This window comes from Octodon degus, unplaced genomic scaffold (genome assembly GCF_000260255.1).
Source record: "Octodon degus isolate 3935 unplaced genomic scaffold, OctDeg1.0 scaffold00039, whole genome shotgun sequence".
NCBI classification, from domain to species: Eukaryota; Metazoa; Chordata; class Mammalia; order Rodentia; family Octodontidae; genus Octodon; species Octodon degus.
In genome coordinates, this window is record NW_004524615.1 from 4,033,206 (window position 1) to 4,061,027 (window position 27,822).

A 27,822-nucleotide genomic window follows, 5' to 3' on the forward strand; every position below is an offset into this window, starting at 1 on the left:
GGAGGAGGAAGAGGCGAGGCGGCGGCGGCGGCGCGGGGAGGAGAGGAGGCGCTCTGGGCGCCGCCAGTGGGCAGCGGAGATCGCGGCGTGGCCCCGGCGGGGGACAGCGGGCTGCGCTCGGCGGGGCCATGGGGACCCGCGCGCTGACGATGCCGGGGTGAGAGCGCAGCTGGCCGGCGCCTCCACCACCATCACCCTCCTGCCTCAGCCTCACCACCGGCCAGCATCAGCCTCCGCCTCTCTCTCTCTCTCTCTCTCTCTCTCTCTCTCTCTCTCTCTCTCCTTTCTCTCTGCATTATTGTTTCCCACTCTACAGAGGATGGGGTCGGCTGGAGATTAGGTCGGAAGCAAGTCAGATCTTCCTCCAAAGCCTGGTAATATTTATGTAGAGAAAAAGAGAGAAAAGAGGGAGAAGAGGGAGAAGAGAGAGAGAGGAGAGGAGAGAGCAGAGACGAGAGAGAGAGAGAGAGAGAGAGAGAGAGAGAGAGAGAGAGAGAGAAGAAAGGGGAGGAGGGGAATAAGGAAATTCAACCCTCTAAGTCAATGCATATTGTGGTGACCCGACCCAGGAGCCCTCACGGTGGAGACGGCCAGGGCTGTGCGTTCCCAAAATATGACCAGCGGTGCTTGGATGTGTCGGCAGTATGACGACGGCTTAAAAATCTGGTTGGCGGCACCCCGGGAGAACGAGAAACCGTTCATCGATTCCGAGAGGGCTCAGAAATGGCGACTGTCTCTGGCATCTCTCCTGTTTTTCACAGTCCTGCTCTCTGATCACTTGTGGTTCTGCGCCGAGGCCAAACTGACCCGCACCCGGGACAAGGAGCATCACCAGCAGCAGCAGCAGCAGCAGCAGCAGCGCCAGCAGCAGCAGCAGCAGCAGCAGCAACAGCAGCAGCAGCAGCAGCAGCGCCGCCAGCAGCAGCAGCGTCCGCGGCAGCAGGAGCCCTCCTGGCCTGCGCTCCTGGCCGGCATGGGGGAGTCCGCGCCCGCCGCCCAGGCGCACCGGCTCCTCTCCGCCTCCGCGTCCCCCACCCTGCCCCCTTCCCCGGGCGGCGGCGGCGGCGGCGGCGGCGGCCGAGGCAGGAGACCCCGGAGTAAGCCTCTTTTTCTAGGAAACTCAGCCAAGCCCGTGTGGCGCCTGGAGACTTGCTACCCCCAGGGCGCGTCCTCCGGCCAGTGCTTCACGGTGGACAGCGCGGACGCCGTGTGCGCCAGGAACTGGAGTCGAGGGGCGGCGGCCGCGGGGGAGGAGGAGCGGCGGGCGGGGGGCCCGAGAGCGTCTCAGCTCTGGAACTTGTCGGATTTTTACCTTTCGTTTTGTAATTCCTACACACTTTGGGAGTTGTTCTCGGGTCTGTCCAGTCCCAACACTTTGAACTGCAGTCTGGATGTGGTGCTCACGGAAGGCGGGGAGATGGCCACATGCAGGCAGTGCGTCGAAGCGTACCAAGACTACGACCACCACGCTCAGGAGAAGTACGAAGAGTTTGAGAGCGTGCTCCATAAGTACTTGCAGTCGGAGGAATACTCAGTGAAGTCGTGTCCTGAAGACTGTAAGGTAGGAGTGGTGGACGCTGTCCCTGTCCTGCACTTCTTGGCCTCTCTTTGCTGAGTCGAGGTGTCTGCCAGTGTTGCAGTTTTATTTATTATTTATGTATTTATTTGCTCCGGTTTGGGTACTTGGATGGTTGCTGCTCTGGTTGATGAGAGCTTGACTCACTGCTTGGTGGAGTACCTGGCCGATTGCTGGGGGACACCGATGCCTTCTTGTAGGAATCCTTGGGAGGTCAGGGGAGCCCTGGTCTTTGGAGATAGCAGAAGTGGTGCTTTCACCGTTTCTTACAGCTATTGCATTGGCTGCAACTCGGTTATGCACAGGTGACATAAAATGGAATGGCAGGAAGGCAAACTGGTGACCACAGGTAACCAGATGAGTCAGATAGGCATGTAGGGTCTGAAGTGTCCACCTGCATGCTGACCCCCCTCCAATAGTCACATCGTGAAATTGATCTAACAGAAGGGGAAGCAAAGGTGGAATTGCTTCTGTAGGGAAAACAGCAAATCCTACATGTGTTAGGGGTTCATTGCTGCCTTATTGGGACATCTGGGGGCTTATCCAAGTATATGTACTCCCTTAAGTCTCCTGTTTTCTTAGGCCTTGGTGTAATTATTGATCTGAGGTTCATAGGTGGAAAGTTATAATTAGGTTTCCACTGAGAGCAAGGGTAGGTTATTTATTAGACAAACCTTATGTAATTTGGATTTTTCAAGACACTCTTCAGAAGTACTAAATGGCAAGTCTTAGAGGCCATGATTAACGTTTACTGAAATATGTCCTATTTATAATTTAGCAAAGTGGAGGGCTAGGCAGGTAATGGGGCGGGGTCGCTGTCCGTGGTGCTGAAAGGGGCTATGCTGAGGAAATGTGAAGAAGCTGCAGTCACCTTTAACAGGCAATGATGACAGAATCTCTGGAAGCCTCAGTGTCCCCCCCGCCCCCAAGGATAATTGCTTAAACAACACAATGAAGTAATATTGACTTTCAGAGGGAATAAGAAGCCACACTCTGTTCTCTTCCCTACTTTCCTAAACTTCCCAACAAACAGAAGAATCGCCCCTTTGCCTCCCTTGGAAAGTGCAGTCAAAGGCAGCAAAAATCGGATCAATGCGAGTTTGACAGAGATTGACCAGAGGACTTTTATTTTAAGTGAACACAATTTAAGAGCCTCGTTTTGCTTTGGGTCAGTCATGGTTTGAAAGTAAAGCTGAACTCATTTGGACCTTGTTCTATCATCACTCTTTAAGGCTAGAAGCATACCTCTTCAAAAACAATAACTAACTGTATGCCACTGAGGATGCTATTTCCCTAGATACGTGCGTCTTAAACTTCTCTATCTGTTTTTTAGACAATTAGCACTGTAACTCACTTCTCAGAATTAAACTCAGTCATAATGGTAGGAATTAGTGATGCATGATTAGTGTAATAGTGCATTATTGTGTAAGTATTTCATTAAGATATACTGCACTGAAAACATCATTTGAAGAACTGTTGCTGAGAATGCCACCACAGAAATCATGAAGTTTTATGTATTTGTGTTTAAGAGTGGGACCTTGTAATAGATTTGAAGTGACCTGATGCTTTGAATATAAACCCCATAGAAATTTCTAGTAATTTCACTTCATAATTCAGCGTTCAAAAGCCCTTGTCCTCAGTAGACTGCACCATGATTTCAAAAAAGTGTGTCAAGTTTATCTTTTTTAAAATGTCCACATAAATGCATTACAGTGTTTCTTTTTTTCTTGCTCTAAACTATTTTTGAACTTGATGCTTATATCATCATAAATATAAAGAAGGATAGAAATAATATTTATGTTATAGATGATTTCAGCATTATCTTTTCATAAAGCAGGAGCTAACAAAAGCATGCTATAAAATATTAACTTTTAAAATTTCTTCATAATTGCAAAGTATATATACATATGCTTTAGTTTTCTCAGAACCTCAACATTAGTATATTGTTTATGATTTCTTATAGATATTCTTTGGCTGTAGTGATTTTTGTTTTGCTATTATGGTTTGCCTATTGGCAACATTTGTTACATGGTAATTATTTTTAACAATATAATGTCAAATTTAAAGGACTGGTGTTCTTGTCTTAAGATCATAGACCAATGGGGTTTATGCAGAAATATGCTAGAACAAGCATCAGTTTGTTAATTTAGTATGGCATTTCTCTATGACTGTAAAAAATCTACAAATATATATGAATATAAACCTCAGCATTTAGATAGTTTAAAATGGCACTTGCTGTCTTTGAAGATTATATTTGAGCTTCTTTACATACTTATATTCATTTCAAACATTATTCTAACTATGAAACGACTATTGTGAGGAATTGTGCTCAAGCTCCTGTGGGGATGGGAGTGCAGTTCAGTAAAGCCTTGTGTGACACCCTTGACTTAAGCCCTAGCAACACACACACACACACACACACACACACACACACACACGCTTGCATGTACACACACATGCATGCGCACTATATATCTTATAACATATAACAGCATACATAATGCAAATTTTTTCCATTTTTAAAGGCAGCTATGAAATCATGGGGTATATTACAAGTAAATATGTTACATTTCTGTAGTTGATATATTAGTGAGAAATCAAATGTTAGTAATTTATATGGTAAGTATATTTATCAAAATTACAGATAATACTTATAAATTCATGTTAGTGTCATGACTTCAGTGGTATTAGTAGTTTCAAAAAATATATTGACTTTTTAAATACTGTGTATCATTAAATAATTAACTGCTGTGCTTTTTAGTTAGAATGTATTATTACTGTCTAATTTTGTATTTTCTCAACATTAAGAAAGGTCACATATTAAATATTTACCATATGAAGATAGATTACATTTACTTTTGATTTAAATTGCTCTAAAACTATTTTGCCAATTTTTAAAAAAATCATAAAATATATTTAACAGAATTCTAATGTCTTCAGTACACAGTATTTGGAGGCCAAATATAGCTGATTTGCTTTGGCCAGTCTTTCTTTTGTAATGTATCATATGAATATCCTACCCAAGAACATTGTAAAAAATAGTTGATTTAATTTTTTAAATAAAATACTCACATTTGTAGACAAGTAAATGATAAAAACCTGTTGCATATGGGATTTGGTATACGGCATTTCAATTGCTCTGTCGTGTAAACTGGGGAGCACACTTGTGGCTGTAGGGTTTTCCTGAGGGAGCAGTGTTATTCCGACCTCGGGTCTTTGAGTCTGCCGAGTCTGCCAGGGTCTTTAAATCGGCAAGTATAGTAAAAGCCAAGTAGTTTAAGTCATAACGTGTATTATTTTTATGCTTGATTTTTTATATCAATGTGTATTATTTTTATGCTTGATTTTTTTTCCTTAAAGAGTGTTATCTTACATATACCAAACTTCAGACCAGTTGTGCAAATAAGTATTGTGAAAATCAGCTATTTCAGGAATGTGGATTCTTGTGTTACAGATGGGCTTCTGTGGCTGCTGCTGCCTCTCTTTACTGATTGGACTTTCAAGCCATTAGTGGCTGAACATGGATTTAACATGAGATTCCAGCACGGGTTATTGCACCATCTGTATTTACATTATCTCAGCGTAAATGTTAATCTGCATATCCCTGAAATGCATGCATCGTCATATGTTATATTTTTATAACCTCTTCTTAAAGCTGGCTAGGTATATATCTGGCTTATTTGTGCTTCGCTGAGTCCAGCCACAAGGAAACCCCATGAACATTGGGTCTCTGGGCACTTCATTGTGTATGAGGGTTATTTCATTTTTGAGACACTGTTTCCAACATTCCTCAATTTAAGAACATAGAATTTGGGTTACATAACATGTGATTTGCAAAGAACCCATTTCTTAATTCTTACTAATTTTAGTGTTACGGTCTGTATATTCAAAAAGAAGTAGTAGTTTAAAAGAAAATCAAATACCTAACAATTCTGTCCATTCAAACTTTGAAGCTAAAATATTATTTTTCTCTCTGTAAGTACTATTGCACATATTATATCATTATCCATAAATGTGCAATCTATAAATAGATCTTTTTCTTATTTTGTCACTTTGTTATTTTCAAATTATGCTTGCGGTTGAATGATTCTCTACAGAACCAAACAGTCTCTTCAGGCCGTTGATGATTTTAATCACTAATAAGGTTATTTATCAGGCCAAAGACTTGAGCGTAGTAACTCCCATGCCTCAGATTTGTGTTTTTTGCATATTGTCCCTCTATACAACTGCTGACTTATAATCTGTGTTGTGTTTTTATGGGGAAATAGATTCTGTCTCCATATATTAGAGACCTTCTGTATTATAGGCCAAAGAATAGGTGCTCTTACTTTGGACTTGTCACTGGTAGAATGAGCAGCTGCAGGGCACAGCCTAAGTGCTGATCTATGTGGTGTTAATCACCTTTATCAGACATGGTGTGTGCCTGTGTGGGCAAGGTGAACGAAGGGGAAGAAGGCCAGCAGAGCTCTGTGTCTCACCCACCATGCCTGTAAATCATAATCCATTAAGATACTCCTTGTTAGATTTAATGTGGAAGAGCAAATAGATAGACAATTGCTTCAGGGAAAAGAGCATTTTGATATGAAAGATTTGGCTTGTGGCTGTCCTTTTATTCTCATTTTCTGAAGATTGCTATAAAACTGTCTTCATCTCCTGTGTCAGTCTCACAACAACTAAGAGCCAGATATTTTGTTTATTTTCATTTATATTGAAAATACATTCTTCAGCACAGTGATCAGCTCTGCTCCATAGTGGTACTCAGGTCTCTGTGGGTGATCCTAGGAACCTTGTAAACCTCCAGGCCTGGGCGGCGCCAGGGCTCCAAGATCCCAATGTCATTGGCTTGGCTTTTGTCATAGGTCTGGCCTCTGCAGAGCTGGCCCACTGACGCAGACCTACAGCTGGGCTGGGAACCAGCATTCCAATTTTGTCATGGTAATCCTCAATGTGGCCTCTTGCCCCTGATAAGATTGGAGCTTAGGTAGACACCGCTGCATCCAAGTGGTGGTAGTGGGGAGGCACAGGCAGAAAACTGGCACCAGGGGTCAAGGGGGATCAGAGCAGGCCAAGGAGGTATGGGTGCAAGCTGACCTGGAGGCCCTCAGAAGGGTGAGGAGAAGATCACATAGAGACAAAGGGATGGATATATACAGAACCGAAGCTTTAAGTGTTTCAAGTGAAAATTGACTGGATGTCCAGTTTTTTTTGAGTGCTAATGATTGAATCCATCATCTTTCTACTGAAGGCCAGCCCCATCCCTTTGTGCTTTTTAATTTGAGATAGAATCTGCTAATTCTCCAAGTTGCATGGGCTGGGTTCACGCTCCTCATCATTGTCACTTGGCCTCCAAGAGTCCTGGGAGGACAGGCACCACGCCCAACGCAGGTCTTCTGTCTCAGGAGGCCCCAGTCCTTGCACCGCCGGTCACATCATAAGCTGAACACAGAGTGTATTTCTTTCACTAATCAGCTGCTTGACTGCAGGCACCATCATCTCCCTGCACTACACTTACCTTTATCCTGTACAAATGGATAAAATATGCACTCTCCAAAAGCATATGGCTGATGCTGAGGACCCCTGGAGCTTTTGGGAGTGTTTCCCCTGACTCAGGCCTGTTTTCAACTATTTATTTAATCAAATATAAAACACTCTGGTTTCTTCTTTTCTTCTTTTTTATTTAAATGCTAAACCACATTTCTTCTTTGCTTAATTCTTTAAGGTTGACATTCATATATAATTTTTTGGAGATGCAAACTGTTAAATCATCCCAGATCAATAACAAACTTGATTCAGGAAGGAGTTTAATAGAAATGTAGGGTAGTTTTAAAATGATTCTAAATATCACTGATTTTAATTTTTAATTTTGGCTTACACAGTTAATGAAATATCAATTTTATTTAATGGATTAATTATAATTCACAGAGTAGCTTTTCCTTACCGTAATGCTGTAATTTACTTTGATTCTTTCATACTGGGCAAGAGATAAGCAGTGTGTATCCATTCTTATTAACAAATAATGATTTATACCATGTATTGTGTGAGAATACATAAGCATATTTAATTCTTGGATATTTAAATGTTCAAAGGTAATAGCTTAATTTTCCCTGTTGGCTCTTGGTTGTTTGTTCCTACATTTAATTATGTATAGAGAAGGTGGTAAGGAAGCCATTTCAGCTGGTAAAATCCTGCAAAATGAAGATGCTTCCTGTCCATCTACGTACTTTTGTCTGTTTTGACAAGAATGAATCCACTCATAGGTTACTGCCCTATTCACTCCTGTTCGGGCATTGAGGCCCGTGTACATCAGATGCCCCATCCGGCAGGAGAAAATGAGCTCCGTCAACTGTGAACCGATGACCTTCAGCCTCCTCTTCCCTTTATCTCTTTCCTGGTCATTGTCTTCCTGCAGTCACTTGGCCATGTCCTTCCCTGACATTGTAAATCTGCATTTCCTTGGGTCCTGTGTGACACCCACAGTTGAGTGTTCAAGTTTTCTTCTTTGTACTTTGACTACTATAGAGAAGGATCAGTCTCTTAGTTACTGAAAAGTCATTTTGTTTATTTAAAAAAAAATTGAACCAAATTTAAATGGACAATTATGATAAAGCATTAAATCGCAGGACATGACTTGAACTTGCTGAGACGTTTAAGACTGTCAGACTCTATGGCAGCTGTGGAGCCTTGCAAGTTATTAGAAGTCAGATATTATAGATGAATAAAAGCAAGGACAGGAAATTAAATATCTCAAGGTCAAACAACTGGATAATGCTCAATATGAGCTTCATTGCTTTAGATATTTTTCTTGCTGTTTGATTCTGAGCTTTTATAAACATTCTGAACAATTAAAAGCTTAGTGTACTAAGTGCACATATGCACATCTCATGGTTTAAAATCTTGCTATATTTATATCATCCATTTATTTGGAACTTATCACTGAAACATTTTAGAGCTTATAAAGTGCATCATGGAGTCAGGAGTCGATGAGTCCTGGGTAAGCGGTGGATGGCGGTTCATCTTTGCAAAGGCATCGGGGATGTGAATGAATGGACTAAAAATCAGAGGCATCCTGGGTTTCCATTCATATGTAGAGTTAACTAGTTAATTAGTTAATTAGAACAACTGACTGTAGAGTTTTGGTAGGAAAGGAGCAAGCTTTGGAGTGCAGTGGTAATCCTTCACACGGAGCCCATAAGTAAGAGAGAATACTAGGATAGTGTAATATAGCTAGCATTAGTAGAGTATGATCGAGTTGAGTTTTCATCTGCCTCAGTTACCTTGACAAAATGCCCTACACTGCATGGCTTAAGGAACAGTTATTTTGTTGAGTTATTTTTCTCACAGATCTGGAGGTGAGAATTCCATGACCAAACTGGCAGCATGTCTGGCTCCTTGTGAGGCTCCCTTCCTGGCTCTGGTGGGCCCTTCCTCGTGCATTCCTGCATGGCCTTTGCTGCCTCCCTTCAGATGCACAGAGAGCTCTCGAGTCCTCTTCTCTTCTCTTCTCTTCTCTTCTCTTCTCTTCTCTTCTCTTCTCTTCTCTTCTCTTCTCTTCTCTTCTCTTCTCTTCTCCTCTCCTCTCCTCTCCTCTCCTCTTCTCTTCTCTCTCTTCTCTCTCTTCTCTTCTCTTCTTTCTCTTCTCTTCTCTTCTCTTCTCTTCTCTTCTCTTCTCTTCTCTTCTCTTCTCTTCTCTGGATGTCTCTCCTCTCAGGCTAGGTCTAATCCTCAGAGTTTTACTTAACTTTTAATGCTCTTTAGAGACCTTATTTCCAATATTTTAAAGTTCATTCACACTGGGCATGAGGGCTTCTGCATGATTTCTTTGTTTTGTTTTTTGAGGAGGGATGCATTTAGTCCATAATACTGAGGAAGACACAGGCAGAAAATGCCCCTGGAGGTAGATCTAGCAATCAATTTTAAAGGACCACTTACTTCATGGTGAAATCTATGGTTTTCCTTGTCTATATGATAAAACATCAGAGGATAACTTTACTGAAGGGATTCATTTGGGATGATCACTTTTTCTCAGAAGTTAACAACAGCATGGCCAGGGCCAGGACACGGGTAAATGCTGACAGAGAAATCATTTCAGAAGCCTTAGCTCTCTTGTAGGAATCAAAGGAAAGTCCTCTGGGCCAGTCCTTTCTGACACAGCTTTCTGCTATGGTGGAATGCTCACAGGTTTCCCTGTGCAGTGTGGTAACAATGGCCACATGTCACTGTGGAGCGCTGAAGATGCCACTGAGATAAGGGACAACTGTAGGTTTGATTGCATTTAGTTTTAATTCTCTTCCATGGTGGCCACGATGATGGGCAGAAAACTGTGTGTGCCTGTGCTCTAGATGTGGGGGGGGGGAGGCAGATTCAGAAGATATCTGTGTTTGCATGTGCAGCGTGCAGTAGCTAAGAGCACGGAATAAACACCCCGAACCTCGCACTGTGCTAATGCAATTTAATGAGAGAGAAACTAAAGGAGAGAGAAAAGCAAGCTGGTAGAGAAAGGAGTTAATTTCTGGAGATAGAGATATCAGCTGATGTCCAGTGAGTAGAGGGATGGTGTGCATTCCCTGTCCCCACGTCACTGCTCTGGAAGCGATGGGCGGAGAGTAGGTGAGTCAATAAAATCAGATGATATTAGGACAGTGTCAAAGATGGATCTTGAGGAATTTGGGCAGAAAAAGTGCAGGGAAAAAGAATGTGAGTGAGTGAGAGAAGGAGAGAGACAGAAGGGGAAATGAGGGGAAGAGAAGAGGGAAAGAGGGAGAATAGACCCGTGAAAGTCAAATAGTATGCAGGACCTCCATATGTTGGCTGTCTGTTTCTGCAAAATATACCCGACACAACAAGCTAATAAACAGAAAAGACTTACTCGGGCTCATGGCTTGGGAGGTTTCAGTTCAGGACCAGATGGTTGGCCTGGTCACTTTTGGACCTGTGGCAAGGTGGCAAATCACAACTACAGCACATGCTAGAGCCAGGACAAGAAAGAGTAAGAAGAGCAGACCTAGAGTCTCACTATCCCCGACAAAGGCACACAAATGATGACCGGGATACCTGCTACCAGGGCCCACCTCTGACTTCTGTGGCTTCTGAGCACTGTGACTTCCGAGCAGTGCCAAGCTGGGCCCAAGCCTTCAGCACGGGGCCTTGGGGGCGCTCCAGCCCCAACCACAGCACTGGAACAGATTTGGAGACAGACACAGAATCGGTCACGAGCGTCTCAGAGTAAGAATGCAGATGTAGGCTGAAGCCTTTATGTAGGCCACTGAATTGAGCGGTTAAGTCCTGGGTGAACTCACAAGAATAGCTTTGATAGGATGGTAGGGAGAGCTGTGAAAATATGATGAATTAGGCGACGGGCTGGGGCGGAGGAAGTAAAGAGGTGCAAAGGCCTCTGAATCAAGTGCAGCTGTGAAACAAAGCAAACGAAGTAAGCGGGACGATGGAAGGGAATGAAGAAGGGGGTGCCTTATGCTTAATTATGCTTTAGGATATTGGAGGTTCTCATCGGAGATCCAGGTAAGAGCGGGTGATTCCAAGGAACACATTCAGGAAAAGTGAGTGATGTCAGATCCCAAACACAGGATGGGCTCTGTTCCTTGCTAACCCAGGGCCTGAGAAGTGGTGGCATCTCGTGTACATCTGAGATCTGCTACCGCATTATTTTAATTTTAAACAGAAGCTATGACTTACTTTTAGGACTTCAGAAAAATAAACACAGCTGTTACCTTGAACATGGTTAAATCAAGTAGAAAACTCATTTTGCAAGAATATAACATAATTACTAGCATTAAATATGAAATCATCAATAATCATGTTGTCTTGGTTACTACAAATTATTTTCATTAGGGGTGCCTGCCCTGGGACTTTGTAACACATTTAGGAGTAGTTGAATTACATATAGCTGTCTCCATAGGTATTCTTGAAAAATGATCGACATATTTGAGGTTAAACTCTAAAAGGAGAAAGTAGTTTTGACTTTGATAGGAAAGGGTAGTAAAATAATTAAGAGAAAGCTTTAGGGTCTGCTGGGTTAGATCCCCAGTTTCACAATTGATTAGTTGTTTTATCTTGCCAAAGTTATTTAAAATATGGATTGAAGGGTCACCTCTTTTAGAAATGGAATCCTGTAGCCAAAACGTGTGGATGCTCAGATGAGATGATGTCCTGGAAGCAGAAATCCATTAAAAACAATAGGAAGTATCAATAAAATTAAAATAACCCCTTTGTGATACTTTATAGATGCTTTCTGGTAGGCTACACTCACTTGGGGGGTTTGTAAGCAGACTTTGCATTGTAAAGTCCTCATCTGTCACTTCTGCATTCATTCTGCTTTTCTAGCAAAGTGGCTAAATTATTGAACAATTCCTCAATAAAACAGAAAACAGAAATTCAGCTGGAATAGTTTCATTGTTATAAGCTTGACTTTTTTTCCTGTTACTTCAAGTTGAAAATTCACATATGCTATGCTTTAGACCAAACGTATCCTGTTGGGTCTTTGACCAAAGACACTGCACAAGTTTGTAGGCCTTTCTTTGCTCACAAGAGAAGTCATTGTGCATCTCTTGCCTCCTGTAAATCTGCATGCAGAAACATTCTTGGGAAGGTGTGGGGTTTGCAGTTTGTCAGGTACTGGGAAGTCTTGTTCTTCTAGATCCCATTTTCAAAGGCAGAACTTGGTCCTGTGTGTTGGCTTCCTGACTTTGTATTGTCTTTATTACCTCTGATATGCCCCACTTTTTCCCACTCTGCCATGATTTTTTTTTTTTTTTGTTGTTGTTGTTATTGTTGCTGAGGGTCAAACTCAGGACCTTGTGCTTGCCAGGCATGCATGTGTGCTGCGGAGCTATCTTTCTGGCCCCATGCTTAGTATTTTTATTTACCAGGAAAGGAGAATAAGTGAGGTAACAAATGGCTTTGACATTGAACTTGAACCTCCAGGCACCACGAACATGGGCAGGGCCCAGATGCAGGGGATAGAGGTGGGGCTTGGGGACAAGAGACCAAGACAGGGCTGGACTCCATGAGTGGTTGTATGTGCTCCCTGAGAAGGTGACAAGGGGGGAGATGTGGCCGGGTTGTGGCTGGGTTGGTCAAGTGTGTGACAGTTACCATGCCGAAGGAGAGCCTTAGTCCCCAGAACCCTCTGGTCTAGAGGAAAGACTGCCTCTCTGCTTAGAGATGGTTTAGGCAGGCCCATAGGTGTTTGCATTTCCCCGTAAAAGCATGTTTCACTTAAGGAGCGATAGCTGTCCTACAACAGGAAAAGCTTTCTGGGGAAATCAGGAGTACATTGCTGCAGAGGATGTACAAATGGGATGGGCCCTGGGTGCTCGGACCCTGGAGGGCTGCTTTCCTACAGGCTGCAGTTCAACTAGAAGATTCTAAATATTCCACACCTGCGGCATAAAGCCAGGCAGCTGGACAAGGTCATTGGGTGCAGTGAAGACGTATATATTGCCAACCTCAGTGAAAGATAGAATTTCTTTCCTTTTTCAAAAGAATACGAAATAGTGAGATAAAAAACAGCATTAGAAATGATATAAAATTTCACTAAACAAAGTAATAGGCATCCAACAATGGTTGCTGTATTGCATGATGCTATCTTTAAATTTATTGTTTAGGGAATATTAATATGCAAGATGGTTTAAAGAAAAACAAAACAACAAAAATGTAAGAAATTTAAAAGAAAAAATAACATAAAGAAAAAGTTCAAGTAGTAACTGTTCCTTTCCAAAGACCAGCAGAAATCAGCAGTACAATTTTCCAAACTATCTCGCATATATACCTAAATATATTTCCCCCTGCTTTTTTTTTTGTCCTTTTCTTCATCCCAGTTCTTCCTTCCTGTTGAACAAATTATTTTCTTTTCACAGTATCTATTGAACCTTTCTGATTTTACTTACTCTTTCAGGTTCTCAAGATTTAAGTATGTGAAAAGATAATTTCTTTACACAGAAAAAATATTTTCCTAGTTTAATGTCTTGTTCTTAGTAGTAGTACTTCGCTCTCAAAATACAAAATCTTGACAATTTTTAAATCATTTCTCTGGTTTCGTTTGGCCCATTGTCAGTCTTGCATTTACGAAGTCAGGAACCAATGATAGGCTCTTATCCTCATGACTGGCAGGAAGTGGAATTTTGGTTTCATTATGAACATGGGGAATAAAACCCTTCCTTTGAGCTCAGGCACACTGCAGTCACTACTGCAAACTCTAGCAGCCCTTTCCAGGAGAGCCAGCCCCAAGCCCGTGGTGGGCTTGGGAGAGAAAAGTTAGGGCCCCTGTTCTCACAGCTGGTCCTCTTGCATAGTCACTCACCTTAGCACGCAGTTCTGTGGTCAGTGGTGCCGAAGTCACGGTAGAAAGTCCCTTTCATGGAATCCCATTCGTTCATCTCATTCTTTCAGTAAACAAATCTCGTCCCAATGGCTGGTGTATCCTGATCTTATTCCTTCCCCACAAGAATCCCAGACAATGGCTCAAACTGGCTGTCTTCCACCAGTGGAGAACCGAAAGCTTAGAAGAAATGTGCATGGTGTTAGCGATTGGTAACACACCGCATACCCAGACTTCCAAGCCGGCAGTCCTGGCTCTTAACCTCAGGGGTTGAATTGAACTGTTACATTATATTGTTCCCTCTGCCTGCAGTCCTCATCCATGTTTACTTTTACAATTCTCTGGTTGATTTCATTTTGTTTTAGAGAGAAAGGGGGTGCATGGATGACTACAATAGTGAGGGAATACAAAATCGTTTGACACATTAGAAATAATGTGCCTTGCTTCACCCCTAAATTTTTGCCATTGCAGCAGGCTGGTGTGAGGGTCAAGTGTGGGCTACATGGACTGAACAGGAATGTGTCTTTCCAGGTGGGGAGCAGCTGGGAGTAGGAGGGGAGCAGGCCTGAACCCCGCACACACGTGGCTAGCAAGCCGTCTCCCTCTGGGGCAGCTGCTCTGATGGCTTCCTACTAAGGCACCACACGCGCTCCTCCGCCTGCTGCCTGGCTCTGCGCTGGGGAAGGCACTGAGGAGTCTGTCCTTCTCATCTCAGTAATTGGTTTCTAACCACATTTGTGCTTTCTCTAGTCTGGACTCACCGTCTGACAGAGATCTTGAACTTGGTTTCCAGATCGGCTTTTTCTTTTAAGTACAGATGATGAACGCAACCTCAGGGATCAGATAATCTGTGCAAGTCTGTCTGCAGGAAAACAAACTCTTCTAAAAAGGTCAGCCTGAATCTTAAACCATCTTAAACACAGGCTTTCTTCTTCCGTCTGGCTGCCCTGGGCCACTGCCTGTGGAGACCCGGGCGCTTTCTGAGGCAATGACTCCGTGCTGAACTTCAAGTAAAAAGTGGAGAGCAAGAAAAACAATAAAGCTTTGTGCAAACGTAGACATCCTTGCTGTGTGCTTTATGTGTGATGCATTTGAGAGTCTGACGAATTGTAACAGATTTCACTCATACACTCTGCTTGACCAAGAAAGTTTCTAAAGAGATATTCAAATTGTAAAAGTCACGTATGAGGAATGAATCATTTTAGACCGTTCAGTTTTGTCTGATAATGACAGAAAAGAGGAGGAAGATCCAGAGGCTGCGATCACAACCCTGCCCACTGGTGGACAGATGGGTTCTTTACTTTGCAATTGTAGCAGCTGCCTCCATAGCAAGGTTGGAGTCCTCCGCTTAATGAATTGGTTCTTTGTAATGATTAGAATATTTGGTTCAGTCCTTAGAGTGTTTAAATATGTTTTCCTTATAAGTTAGTGGGTGAAGTTGGCCTTTCAAGATGTATGCTACAAGGACTCATATATTTACTTTATTTATATTTTGAAGAAGGCAAATCTTAAAAAGCATCTAACTTCTTTATGTGTTTTGGTTAGTTATGGCAGGTATGTTCCTCATTCTGAGTAGCCTCAATCTCTTGAAAGTTAAAAAGCCCATTCATTTTTACATCTCAAAGCATTAATTATATGTTAAAATTTATTTAGATGAATTCAGTAATAATTTAAAATTTATTTTTTAATATCAAGGCATTAAGCTATTAGAAAGTTGATAATTTTAGTAACAGTAAAGATTTGAAGGTTTCCCTGCAAGTTTGGAAACTAATAACAATGCTCCATACTTGGTTTTTGTTTTTAAAATGGTGAATCTGGATGTTAAGCGATTTCAGAAGGTGAAAATGTGAAAATTGATTCCAACCACAGCAGCACGTTGGGGGCTCTGGGCTCTCCCACTTCTTTTTCCTGTGGCTGCGCAGGAGGGGAGACGGAAGACTAGAGCAATCTCCCGTGAGATTCAGATGTGTGCAGATCTGGTTGTGTCAATCAACATTTGTGTCTAGTAGCCCGTCAGTAATATAATTAATCACTGTTGAGAAAGCAGTGTTTAGTTCTTAAATATTACACTTTTATTAAACGGGTATTTAACTGCCTCAAAATATTCACTTTAAACAGATAAATGCAAAACCTCAACAGCGCAAATTTGTATTTTCACTACTTAATTAAATTAAAATTATAAATAAAGATACAATGGCATATTCAACATTTATTTCTCTACAAGATTAGAGATGAGCTGCAGAATAGTTGGTTTCTAGTAGATGTAGTTCAGAGGAAATTATATCTATCCAAATACATGTCTTCATCTAAGCAGGCTGACTTTTGAAATGCATGAAACAAGAGGGAGCAAAGAACCAGCATTGCAAATAGACCCGGAAAGCCCGCATGACACCCGAGGGTGCTCGCGTTCTAGCCTCGGCTGGTGTTAGCAGTTGTTTCTCCTCACTACGATGCGTTCTCCATCCTGGGCCACTTGGCCCGTCCCTGAGCCTGTCCTTGCTGTGTTGTGTTCTACTATCATGACAATATGTGGTCCCTTCACCACAGTCAGTTACTGGGGAGAGTCCCTAGGGACTGGCCTACGAAGGCCCTCTGGCTTCTCCCACTAAGTGTAAGAGACACTTCGCAGCTCGGCCTCTGCTTTAGGATGATCAGGTGCAGCGGAGGGACCACGAACTCTTGGCAGGGAGAGCTATGTGCATTTCCTTAAAATACCCCAGCGATGATTCAGAGAGGACCTGATAATTGTTGTCCAGGTGCAGTAATGGATGTTGGATTAAAAAAAAAATTAATGCCTTATTTTATGACCATCTTCTTTGGGAATCCATTTTGTCATATACCTCTTGTGTCCTGCATGGAAAAAGAAACATGACAGAGGCATAAATGAATATTACCTTTTAAAAATAGATCTTTAGTAGAAAGTCTTGGAGAATTTGAACACTATTATTATATGGCAACAGGAATTTAGTCACTGAGATTAAAGATATCCTGCAGTGCACCTACTTAAGAAAGGACTAAGTAATCATGCATGACTCGTGCAGCCACGGAAAATAAAAGCCCCCGATACACAAGTGGGGTGACCATTAGAGCAAGGGAGGGATGGAAAGTTACGGACAGCCCGGGGGATTTGCTTTCCCTCTCTTAGGTTGCTGGAACTGAGAACAAGATAAAAGGCCATATAAAACTTAGTCCAGATTCTGCGACTGAAAAAAGAATTCTTAGTGCTGAATTTTCATTTTCAAATGGTCTCATTTTTTACCCAGTAAGCAAATATTAGATTTTATTCAGATGGTTGAAATCAAGGAGATGTATAAATTACAACCCAAATCTGTTCCTTCTCACTTGCTTATGAAAGGCTCATGCTTCTTACTACTCTTAAAGTACAGTAGGTTCTAAGTCAGATAATTACAAAATAGTAGTTTTATAAAATCCAGTGTTTGATATCTTTGTCATCGAACAATAGAGCTTTTTATGTGGGAAATAGAAACACAGTATTTTATTTGTACATTTCTTTTTATGGCTAATTATGGGCTTGGAAATAATAAACACCAGCACAATTACTTCATAGCCTGCAGTAATGATATGTATTTCCTAATCTGGCCACCTAAGGGAAGAGCTGTTCATCTGTGACCTCTTCCGGAGAAGCGGTTCTAAAGCTAATGGCATCTGTTTCCAGATTTAGAAGAATATAGATAAGTATCACCCTATTTGATTTTGCTGATTGATTCATGTATTAGAAGGAAATGAAAAAATACAATAACATCACCGCGTATGAAATAGCGAGGAAGAGATTTAAAGAGAGTGGATTCTACTTAGAAGAAAAAAATCACAAAAAGCTATTTGACAGAAATATTTGATGAAAACTATTTTTTCCATTAATTCATCCACTGGCATAAAACTGTAGATATGCTTGTTTCTTTTCAAGGTCCAGTGGAGATTATTTACCAAGGAAGTTCAGATTAGCACACTACTGATAAAGAAAAAAGTATATATTTCCTGAGGTGCTAAGTTTGCTGCGGACCATGGCAGCAGCATCCTGCAGATTCTCCGACTTGGAGGCTGCAGCCTCACCCGCTGCGGTGTGAGCACGCTGCGGCCGGAGGGCCAAGGGCCCAACAGCAGTGCTGCTAGGTGCTCACGAGGCAGGTACAAAGGGCCGGGCAGTTTTCATACTATTTTTAAGTTTTTGTTTTGTTTTATTTTGGTTTTGTGCAGAGACTCACTATGCAGCTCAGACCCATAGTGGTCCTCTGATTTCTGCCTCCCTAGTGCTGGCATTACAGGTGTGCATCACCATGCCCGGACTCCACCACCAGCTCAGCTCGTCCAGGGGCAGGGCCACTGTGGTATGTGGTGCCTGGATTTTCGTATTATTTTTAATTTATGAAAAAACCCATGAAATTTCAGAACAAAATATGATGGAATAAAAATAGCTATTGATCCTTGATCTTCAAAGTAGTTACTCGGAGACAAAAAAAGATTCTCTCTTGAAAAGAAGATACAAGCATAATAGCACAAAACTTTTCTTTTGAACGTACTAAAAGAAATTAGGCACATAAATGAAATGAATTAGCCTATTTACTAAAATATGTTTGATACAGGAGAATAGTTAATTTAGTGAATTATTTGAACTTGCAACCACTATGCAAATCAGTGTGGGTGTTTCTCCAAAAACAAACAAAAGCACCTCCCACTTTCTTTGGACTCAGCTCGCCTGCTTCATGGTATCTTCCCTACAGAGTTGAAGTCATCATATTACAGAGATACATAAATACACATTTATAGAAGCATGATTTATAATAATTAGATCTTGGAAACAGATGAACAGATTAGGAAAGTGTGGATTTATACATAATGGAATACTCTTTTGCCATAAAGAACAATAAACGTGATCTTTTTATAGTTAAGTGGATGAAAGTTGAGAACATAATATTAAGCGTATGAGTCAGACACACAAGCTTAAATGCTGCCTGGTTTCTCTTGTAGGCTGCACACTCTTCAAGTGTTTAGCCGTTGTGTGAGATAGCTCATGAGCCCCAGCCCAGCAAATGTGAGGAAGCCTGTGCTATGTGGGCAGTCTTTCTTGCAGGCAGCAACTGTTGGTCCTGGCTTTGAGGCTTACCAGGCTAGTCGCAAGGGGATGATTGCAGATGCTAGCTAAGTCCTGTGCCCAGACACATAAACTTTCCCAAAGCCCCATGCATTTTAGAGGAGAGAACAGCTGCTTACATTGTGTGATGTCTGAATTTTCGGTCCATAAAATTCTAGAATGTAGTAAAATGGTGGTTCATTTAAACTACAATTTTGGGCAGTTTTTTTTATGCAGCAATAAATAACTAGGGTAGTGCTCCATAACAGCTTGTTGAATGACTGCATTATTTGAGAGGTTCCACTGAGTGAAATTCATGAAAGTTGAAATGAAAGAAAACTATGTGACCTCATATATTTGATTGAATTCTTTCTTTCTCTAGTTAGCAAGACTGTTAGATGACTGAAGCTGTCTTGTGCTAATTTTCCCTGCCAGTTCAAATACTCATAAGCTTCTCTGCATTATTCCCCATTCAAGAAGCTATGTGATGTGTGAGGTTCACACCGTATCGTGATTATAGTAGATTGCATGCAGGTTAGCTGAGAAGACCGGTTGCAGCTAAATATGAACAGCTCTGTAGGAAGGCCATGGCACGGTGCCTCTGGGAGTCCTGGGCAGGTGGCTTTTTCTTTCTTTCCTTGGGTCTTATTAACAGGCTTCAGAGTGTGTCCATATGTGGGACATAAAATAGACATTTATTTTCCCAGTGATTAAAGTATCAAAATATATTGTGGAAATGTTGAGGGGAAAGTAATTTTAAAGCTGTATTATCTTGGACATTCTGGTCCAATGCTCACATTTTGTAATTGTGTTAATCAGAAAACCACAGTGAGCTAGTCTTGAAATTGGCTCATGTATCTGCATTTTTACATCTAAGACCTTCAAGTAGCAATTTTCATAATATTCTCTTTCACCTGGGCTTCTGCCTTGTTTTTGGAGACAGTAGTTGCATTTTTGAGATCAAGTTAAATTTTGCACCTTTGATCTTGTTTGTATCAACTGTGAAGAATATTTGTACCATTTTGCAAATTCAATTTATTGAAAAATTTGGAAAGAATCAAAGGTTAATATTCATAGAAATCACCAAACAAAATCTGATTATGGTATCATCAGCAGTAAAGAATTGTTTAATAGGTAGAATATAAAGAGACAAAAGTAAGTTGTCATGAAAAAAATAAATCATCAGTTTCCTCCATGGTTTAGTAGAGTTTTATTAAACAGAGCATTCACAATTTTTCACAGGCCATCTCCAAAATGGAATAATATTGTAGTATCCTTTCAAGGTCTGCTAGGAAAAGATGCCCTCCTGGGTGTTAGCAGGAACCACGCCCTGCAATCGCTAGGACCTGGACTCCTTCTCCTTGAGTGTGGCTGCGTCATGCCCCGATGTTGGGCCATAGCCAGGCACCTGTTTTCTCTGAAGCCCACATAGAGAAAGTTTATCAGTGAGGCAGGTTCTACCGTCTTACGTAAGGCCACTGAAAAAGTGATATTTGTTCACCTTGGCTATGTTCTATTTGTTAAAAGGACCTCACAGGTCCTAACCACTCTGGAGGGGTAGGAGTTAGATGAGGTCTTGAGCAACACCCCTTAGGGTATGTCTGCATGTCTGTTATTTTGAAGATCCCTCAATTAATCAGAGTTATTTCACACATTTCTAATCCTCTCAGGCAAAATAAATGTTCATTTTTGCTTAATGTCAATAAAGCCAGGAATATTTGATAAATATTTAATGAAAAATGTAGGAAACCATCAACATTTTTAAGTGCAAGTGAGTTTCACTACAGGATAGCTAAGTGAAATTCTATTGGGAATTATTTTGCAGAGAGGAGTAGAATATTAATAAATAAGATTGAAAATGGTCACCTTTAATTTTCAGAATTCTTCCAGAATTAGTATTTATCTATAAAATAAATTCTAAAGTCTTCCCTAAGATAATTTTTTTTTAATTTTGGAAATTTTATATGATTATGGGATAATAAATGCCACTTAATCACTTTATAAGTATAGAATCTGTATTCTAAGAATGAATTTTGAATAAATAAATGAAACGTTAGACCTTGTACTTTCTAAGATGTCTGTAATACACTCTTCTAATAAGATTGACTTATTTAGATCAACACAGTAATCACATATGCCTGTGTATTCAGCCACATAAATCTCATTTGTCTGGAATGCTGCCCACAGTGGGATTTCAGATAAACAGAAAGGCACTTTAGGGAAACTGCCATCATAAACAGGGGTCTGGAAACTCTCTCTTGTACTAACCCTCTCAGCAGAATTATTTCCTTGCACTAATTCTAGAAATCTACATACTGTTTCTCACACTGTCTCAGTTCAAGTTCTTGAACCTCATTAAAGCACAAGTTTTACTTGGCTTTCTATTTTTTAAAGTAAAAAAATCCTCAAATTCTTGCTCTATGTAGTTTTGTTAGGGAGAAAGGAGGAATGTGACGTGTAGTGGGCTAGAGGTCTGTGACAGCCTCGAGTGAGGAAGGGGACATCGATCAGGGTGGGTCGCGTTTTTCTGAATTAAACAGCATCCCTCCAAACACAGGAGCTTCCAGCAGCAGTTTTTACAAGAGCTCTCTTTCTCACAAACATTCCATGCCTTTGGCGAGTTGGATAAACTTCTTCTATGTATTTTTGCAGGTTTTTATCTGATGGGCCAATTTTTTTCCAGAAATTGTCAGTTTCATGGCAGAAAGAAAAGAGACTATCCTGTACCATAGCTCCAAAAGTCCAGCTGTAGAAGGATGCGTGACTTGCACTGCCACATTTCATGCCCGAAGTGAGTCTCATGCAGGCAGGCCAGAATTCTGATGGTGATACACTAGGAAGTGAGGGACCAGGTGCAGCATCAGGGCTCAGAGAAGGTATATTCCTATACTAAGTGCTTCGCTCATGGTTGATACTATTTTCTAGAGGAAATGGGCCTGTGTGTATGCATGTGTGTGTGTAAATGAGACCCAACTTGACCATTATCTTCAAACTTTCGTGCTGTGCTTTATTAGGCAAGTGTTTTGAAGAATACTTTACTAGTGGCACTCTTGGATGGTGTTATCATGGGCATAAATTTATACAGCTGATCAATGAAAACTTTCCACCTGCAAATTTAACTCATTAGAAGTTTTAAATCTAATTATAGATTCCCTAGGAGTGGGAGAGAGAAGGGACAATTTGACTATAACAATACTTGTTAGGCTTATCTTAAAAAGAATAGAGGTTAAAGAATTATGAAAATTGGAAGATTATTCACAATTGCATCATTCTTGTTTATATTGTTATGATATTATGACTTATTCAAACAGGTGAAGAGGAAAAGAATATTTTGCATGGGAAATGGAAAGCAGGATGTAAGAACATTTTCTGGGTTCTTCCCCGATGAGAAACTGTCATGGCTCTTCATGTGGAAGTCGTTGGACTTCCACATGAATGGAGTGAGGCTAAGTTTTGTTTCCATCCTGTCTGGCTTGATTTCCACTTGTTCGTGATCACAAGACGGTTCCACTCCATAGCATATACTCTTCTGGCTGTTGAGAATAGTGGAAATGAATCGCTTCAAATACATCATTGCTCTGGGAAAATGATTCCAAGCATGTTCCCCCTAAATATCATCATCTTGGTATTTAAAGGAGAGAACAGGATTAGCAATCTTTCATCTAGGCTTGGGTCATACATGAAGAAAGAAAGCAATGAGTGTGATCAACCAGCATTAAAGAGTTAATTTTTTTCTGGACTTTCCCAAAGTGGGATCATTGTTCTCCTCCTGCATGGTTTGAGCTGACTTGCGGGTCACAGGTACGCTGTTCTTTTCCCACATGCCCAAGTACAAAATTGGAATTAAAGTGCGATGAAAAGCTGCCACCAGACCTTCAAGGATTATTTGTGTCTTCATTGTACTTGATACATGTGTGTCCACTAACTCTTTGTGGAATAATACTTCTTATTTGGAAAAGTCTAGTTGTAATTCCACAATTAAAGAAAAATAAGAGGAAGTTCTGTTGGACAGCCAAAGCCGCTGTGCCTGTGGGAAAAACCTGGTTTGAAATCTGTGCTCTGGAGGAAACCAGGCAGAGTTCAGCCAAGGCCTTGTTCTCTGAGGTTACTAGAGCAGGTCCTGCTGGATCACAATGGCAAAATCTTGTTTGAATTTGGGGGAGGGAACTTGAACAAATCCATCTCTTCATTCGAAAGTACATTCATTCCATTGTCAGATTATCAGCAGTTGTTAGATTTCTGCAAATCAAAGCATGATTCATATAATTACAGTATTATGATTAACTTTATAAAAGGACTGAAGATGTTTTAATGGTTTATGTTGAATAAACAGAAGATGAAGTGTGAAGAGCTTGTCTGTAGTGAGAACTGCTATACATTGAATCCAGCTAGAGTTGCTGCTGAATATTCCTTTCATAGGGTGGAGTCCAAAGGCAGGACATTTTGTTCTGTGAAGCCCATTGAAGTATATTTTAAGAATGACCCACATAATAGTGAATATTCAAATTTATATTAGTATACTACAAAAAAGAACCTATTATGCAATGACTTGGCTTTTTAGTTTAAATTCATGCTTTTTATCAGTTTCTGTGTGGCCATTTCAAAAGCTTTTCTTGTATAGTTACTGACTTTCTAGGCTTTCTCAAAAATCTGTGTTTTACTTGTGGCTACTTATAACCTTCTACCGACCAGAGTGCTATTTCTTGTAGGAAATATCAAAAAAGCTAATGTTAGGTCCTCCAACTTGTCTGAGCAAAGATTTTTAGAACCTTTACAAAGGAAGCCTTTCTAGCGAGTAAGATCCAGCTCACTGTCCTCTCTTTCAAACAAAACTTCAGGAGAAATGAGGACCAAACACGTTTTGGTGCTGCAGGACTTGGGTGAAGGAGACCCCAGTACACGCACTCCTACGCTAGCTCATCTCTGTGGAAGCAATCAAGAAGCAGTCGCAGCCAGTCATGCTGGGGCAACCTAGCAGAGCACCGTTCTGCAGGTGGCAGGCGAGAGGAGTGCACATGGAGGCTCACTCAGGGCAGCCTAGACATTTTGCTGGTCCTGTCTCAAAATAAAATATAAATTTTTTCGTTGCCCCTGCCTTCCTAAAAGGACTGGGGCTGTAGCTCACTGTGACTGCCTGGGCTCAGTCCCCAGGAGCCCTCCCGACACTCACAAGACAGCGGCAACAGCATCTGCGGCTTGTCGCACAGAACAGCATCTTTTCATCACTACTTGCTGCCTAGTTTCTCTGCAAACAACTTTGAAAAACTGTTAATTTTTTCTCTATTTTACATTTTAATTCTACTCATAATGGCTTACCTTTTCCCTGGCTCTTCTTTCCTGGTTGACTTTTGATCTAGCCTCCATCCCAGGAAAATAAGATTCCATGTATCTATCAGAAATGTCAGGATGTAACTTCTGTAAAATGAACAGGAAAACCTCTCCTGAGGAGATTTGGTCCATTTAGCAGCGAGTTCCGAGTCAGCCACTTGGAGACCTTGTTAAAAATGCCAAGGCTGATTCTGTAGGTCTTGAAGGGATCTCAGGTGCTGTGTTTCCTGGACAGGAGCACAACAGAGGAGGCAGAACGGGCCACACTTCCAGTGGCATCCAGGTGGGGCTTGAAACAGTCATAACAGTGAGACTCACATCCCAATAGTTTTTGTTTTACGGACTCGTGGTGCTCATCATTTAGAATTTGAAGTTTGAAGCCCATTACCACTAGACTTAATTTGGCATATTGCTGAGACATAATTTTGAATTGCATCCTAAGAGACTAAGTCATCCATCAGTGAAGCAAACACACAGTGATGCCTTCCTGTGTGCTAGGCTTGCCCCTATATGCTGGGCGACAAGGGCCAATAAGACTCAGGAGAGTGGGGATGTCATTACAAGTTAGTGTGATTGCTGATACTGGAGGGCAAGTGTGGGGACTGAGCAGGTTTTGAAGTTGACTCAGAGAACCAGACACCTGACCTAAGACCTGAGGCTAGAGGGTTATGTGTGATGGGGGAGTGGGAGGCATGGAGACAAGTCTTGGAGACATTGTCACCTACAGTGTGGTCCACACGAGAGCGCAGGCAGGATGGGAAGAGTCTAGGACCCTGCCAGACCTCCTGCATCTCTGCCGCAGTAAGATGTACTTTATCAGAGCTCCCCAGTGATGTGTGTGTGCTTATGAAGACCCCAGGGCTGCTACGAGAGAGGCAGTGGGGACATTTAGTAGACTTTAAGAAATGCTTCCTTCGAAGAGACAGCTGAGCAAACACCAATTGCTGTTATTTTGGAGACCAGTGGGAGAAAGTGATTACTCTGTGGTTCTTTATCATTTAGCAAGAAAGCATACATTCTGTGAGTTTAATTAACTGCTGAAAACAGCTATTGTTTAGAAATGACAGGTGGAGCCCCTGGCTTGCTGGTCCCGCTATCACTTTCTCAGATGGAATGTATAATCGCGAGCCCGACCTTCTCTGGCCTTTATTGCTTGACTAAGGTCCCTGTATTAAGTCGTCTCAGGACCAAGAAACTTCCCAAATATCATCACTGCGCCAGCCCTATGGACAGTACTGGTCTTGCCTGTCTAGTTTAAGAGGAGGATTTCCTTAAAAAACGTTCTTCATCATCAGTGTGCTGCATGAGGCATTAGGACGCGCTTCCAGTGGCCTTCGCCACCGCATATGCAAGGCCTTCTGCCTAGTCAGTGCCCTCCTACTTGATTTCAGTCCTCAAGCAAAGTAGAGTGGATCTTGGGAATGTGACAATCAGCACGTCAAAGCATAGAACATACCTGGTCGTCCCAACTTAGCCATTGGGTTTACACTGCAAAAATAGTTCTTTGCTTGGAGATGTCTATACTTTCCTCTCCATAAATCAGCCAGCCCAGTACTTTACCTTTGAGTCATATTCAAGAGGTAAAATATTCAAGAGGACCATTGTTCATTAGATTCATGTGTCAGTGCTTAACGATTATCAAAGGTGAGCACATTGAAGAAAGGACAGGCGATTAGACACAATGATAAATCATGTACATTTAGTAAGCTGTGAAATCCGTTATTAAGAGTTGCCTAAAAGGTTCCTAAGTTTTTATCTGTGAACTTTTGCCTAGAAGTTTGTCAAGATAGTTTACATAATTCCCAGAGATTTCCAAGGAGTGTGCCGGGCGATGACCAACTGCACGTGAAGTTCAAGAGATATTGAAAGATAAAGGATTTTGTAGGACATTTTGCCTGAAAGTGATTAGGCTTTTGAAAACATTTAGTCTGTTCCCTTAAGCAGACCTATTCAGTGCGGGCATCATGTGCTCTGTGACCTGCAAGTTCTTTTACCCATAAAACCCTAGAAAAGGTGTAGTGAGACTCTTGAGTCTGGTGCAGGGAGACACAGTGTCCTACAAACCCCACTAAAGAGACTTTACCACAATCATTGTGAGTGTGCACATTTCTGCTTTTAATTCTTGCATATGGTTTACTTTGAATTGACACATTTGGCCTTGAAAGCGTCCCTGATTCTGCACCACAATGGCTGCCCTTGAAGGGATTTCAAAGTGTAGTGTAGCACATTTCCGTAACAGCCTCCCTATGCCTTCATGGAATTGAACAGACAGATCTGAACTCTTTTGAGCTCTATTTCCTCCACTGTAGGAGAGGTCTGACTCATCTCATGCAAGTGAACAGGGAGCAGAGCATCTGTATGGGCTTTCTCTTCAGCGCTGACACCGACGGGTGCGTGAGTCTGTGCCCTGCTTGTGCCAGTGACATCTCGGGCATGTTGAAGGAAGCAGTCATCATTTGCCTCATTACAAACACGGAGTTCAAGTGGGTAAGATGTTTTAAAGTGGGATAAGTTTGTTTAAAAAAATGCGTTTCATGAATATATGAAAAATAGAATATTTTACTAAGTAACAGATTTAACAATGTACAAATGCAAGCAAGCATGGACTATAATTTTGTTTCAATGCATATTCCATAATATTGTATCTACGTGCTGCTACTTCTAAAATAACAGCGTTTTACACGTAGCTGCATATTCCTACATACAGTTTGCAACGGGCATCATTTCCCAAGAATATTTGGGGTTTTAAGAATACTTCAAGTATGCGAGAAACTGTACAGGAAGTGTGAGGGGAGTGTACTAGACTTTTTCCTGAAACTTATGCAAGCAGTATGCTTTCCTCGCGGCAGTGTGGACGCAGCGTTTGCGAAATGTGATGCATAGAAGCACCACAAAGAAACAGAGCGAAAAGAAAACACTGAAAGTGGTTTTTTATTTTTTATTTTTATCTAGTTTAGTGTTTTTAAAATATTTTGTAAGTACTGCATGCTAACCGGTTGCACCACTGGAGCCTCCTTTTTTATATTTTAGCGAGACGGTTTTCAGCTTTCTTTCCCATTTGTCTTTTTTCATAAGCAATTCAATCCATGCTGGGCAAAACCAGGAACCATTAGCTGCACTCGCTTCAGGAAGCGCCTCGCTCTGGTTGAGCTTCTATTTGGAATCAACCCACTGAAGAGTACTTTCATAAGTTGACATTTTTTTTTTTTTTTTTCGGTACTGGGGATCGAACTTGGGACCTTGCTCTTACCAGGCAGGTGCTTATGCTGCTGAGCTATCTCCCCGGCCCGACAATCACATATTGAATATTTTCTTTATGCACAGTGTACGGTAGAGGATCCATAACAGTCACTCACTCCTAGTGTGCAATTAATAAAAGCAGAGAGGAGGAGCCACAGAAGTGTGTCATGGAAGGGGAGGAGCTGGGTTGTGTGTCATGGAAGGGGAGGAGCTGGGTTGTGTGTCATGGAAGGGGAGGAGCTGGGTTGTGTGTCA

General features: G+C 41.6%; 1 protein-coding gene across 3 annotated transcripts in view; it reads left to right on the forward strand.

Annotated features, from left to right (window-relative positions):
• Window positions 1-240: 240 nt before the first annotated feature.
• Window positions 241-27,822, forward strand: part of Fam155a (family with sequence similarity 155 member A) — a 592,572-nt gene continuing 564,990 nt past the window's right edge. For 2 of the 3 annotated variants that reach the window (XM_004631172.2, XM_023715132.1), the window contains exon 1: window positions 462-1,561. In XM_004631172.2, coding sequence (XP_004631229.1) covers window positions 614-1,561 — 948 coding nt within the window. In that variant the 5' untranslated portion in view covers window positions 462-613. Of the gene's footprint in view, window positions 375-461; window positions 1,562-27,822 lie in introns of those variants that run through there. The other variant, XM_023715131.1, reaches the window with a different exon arrangement.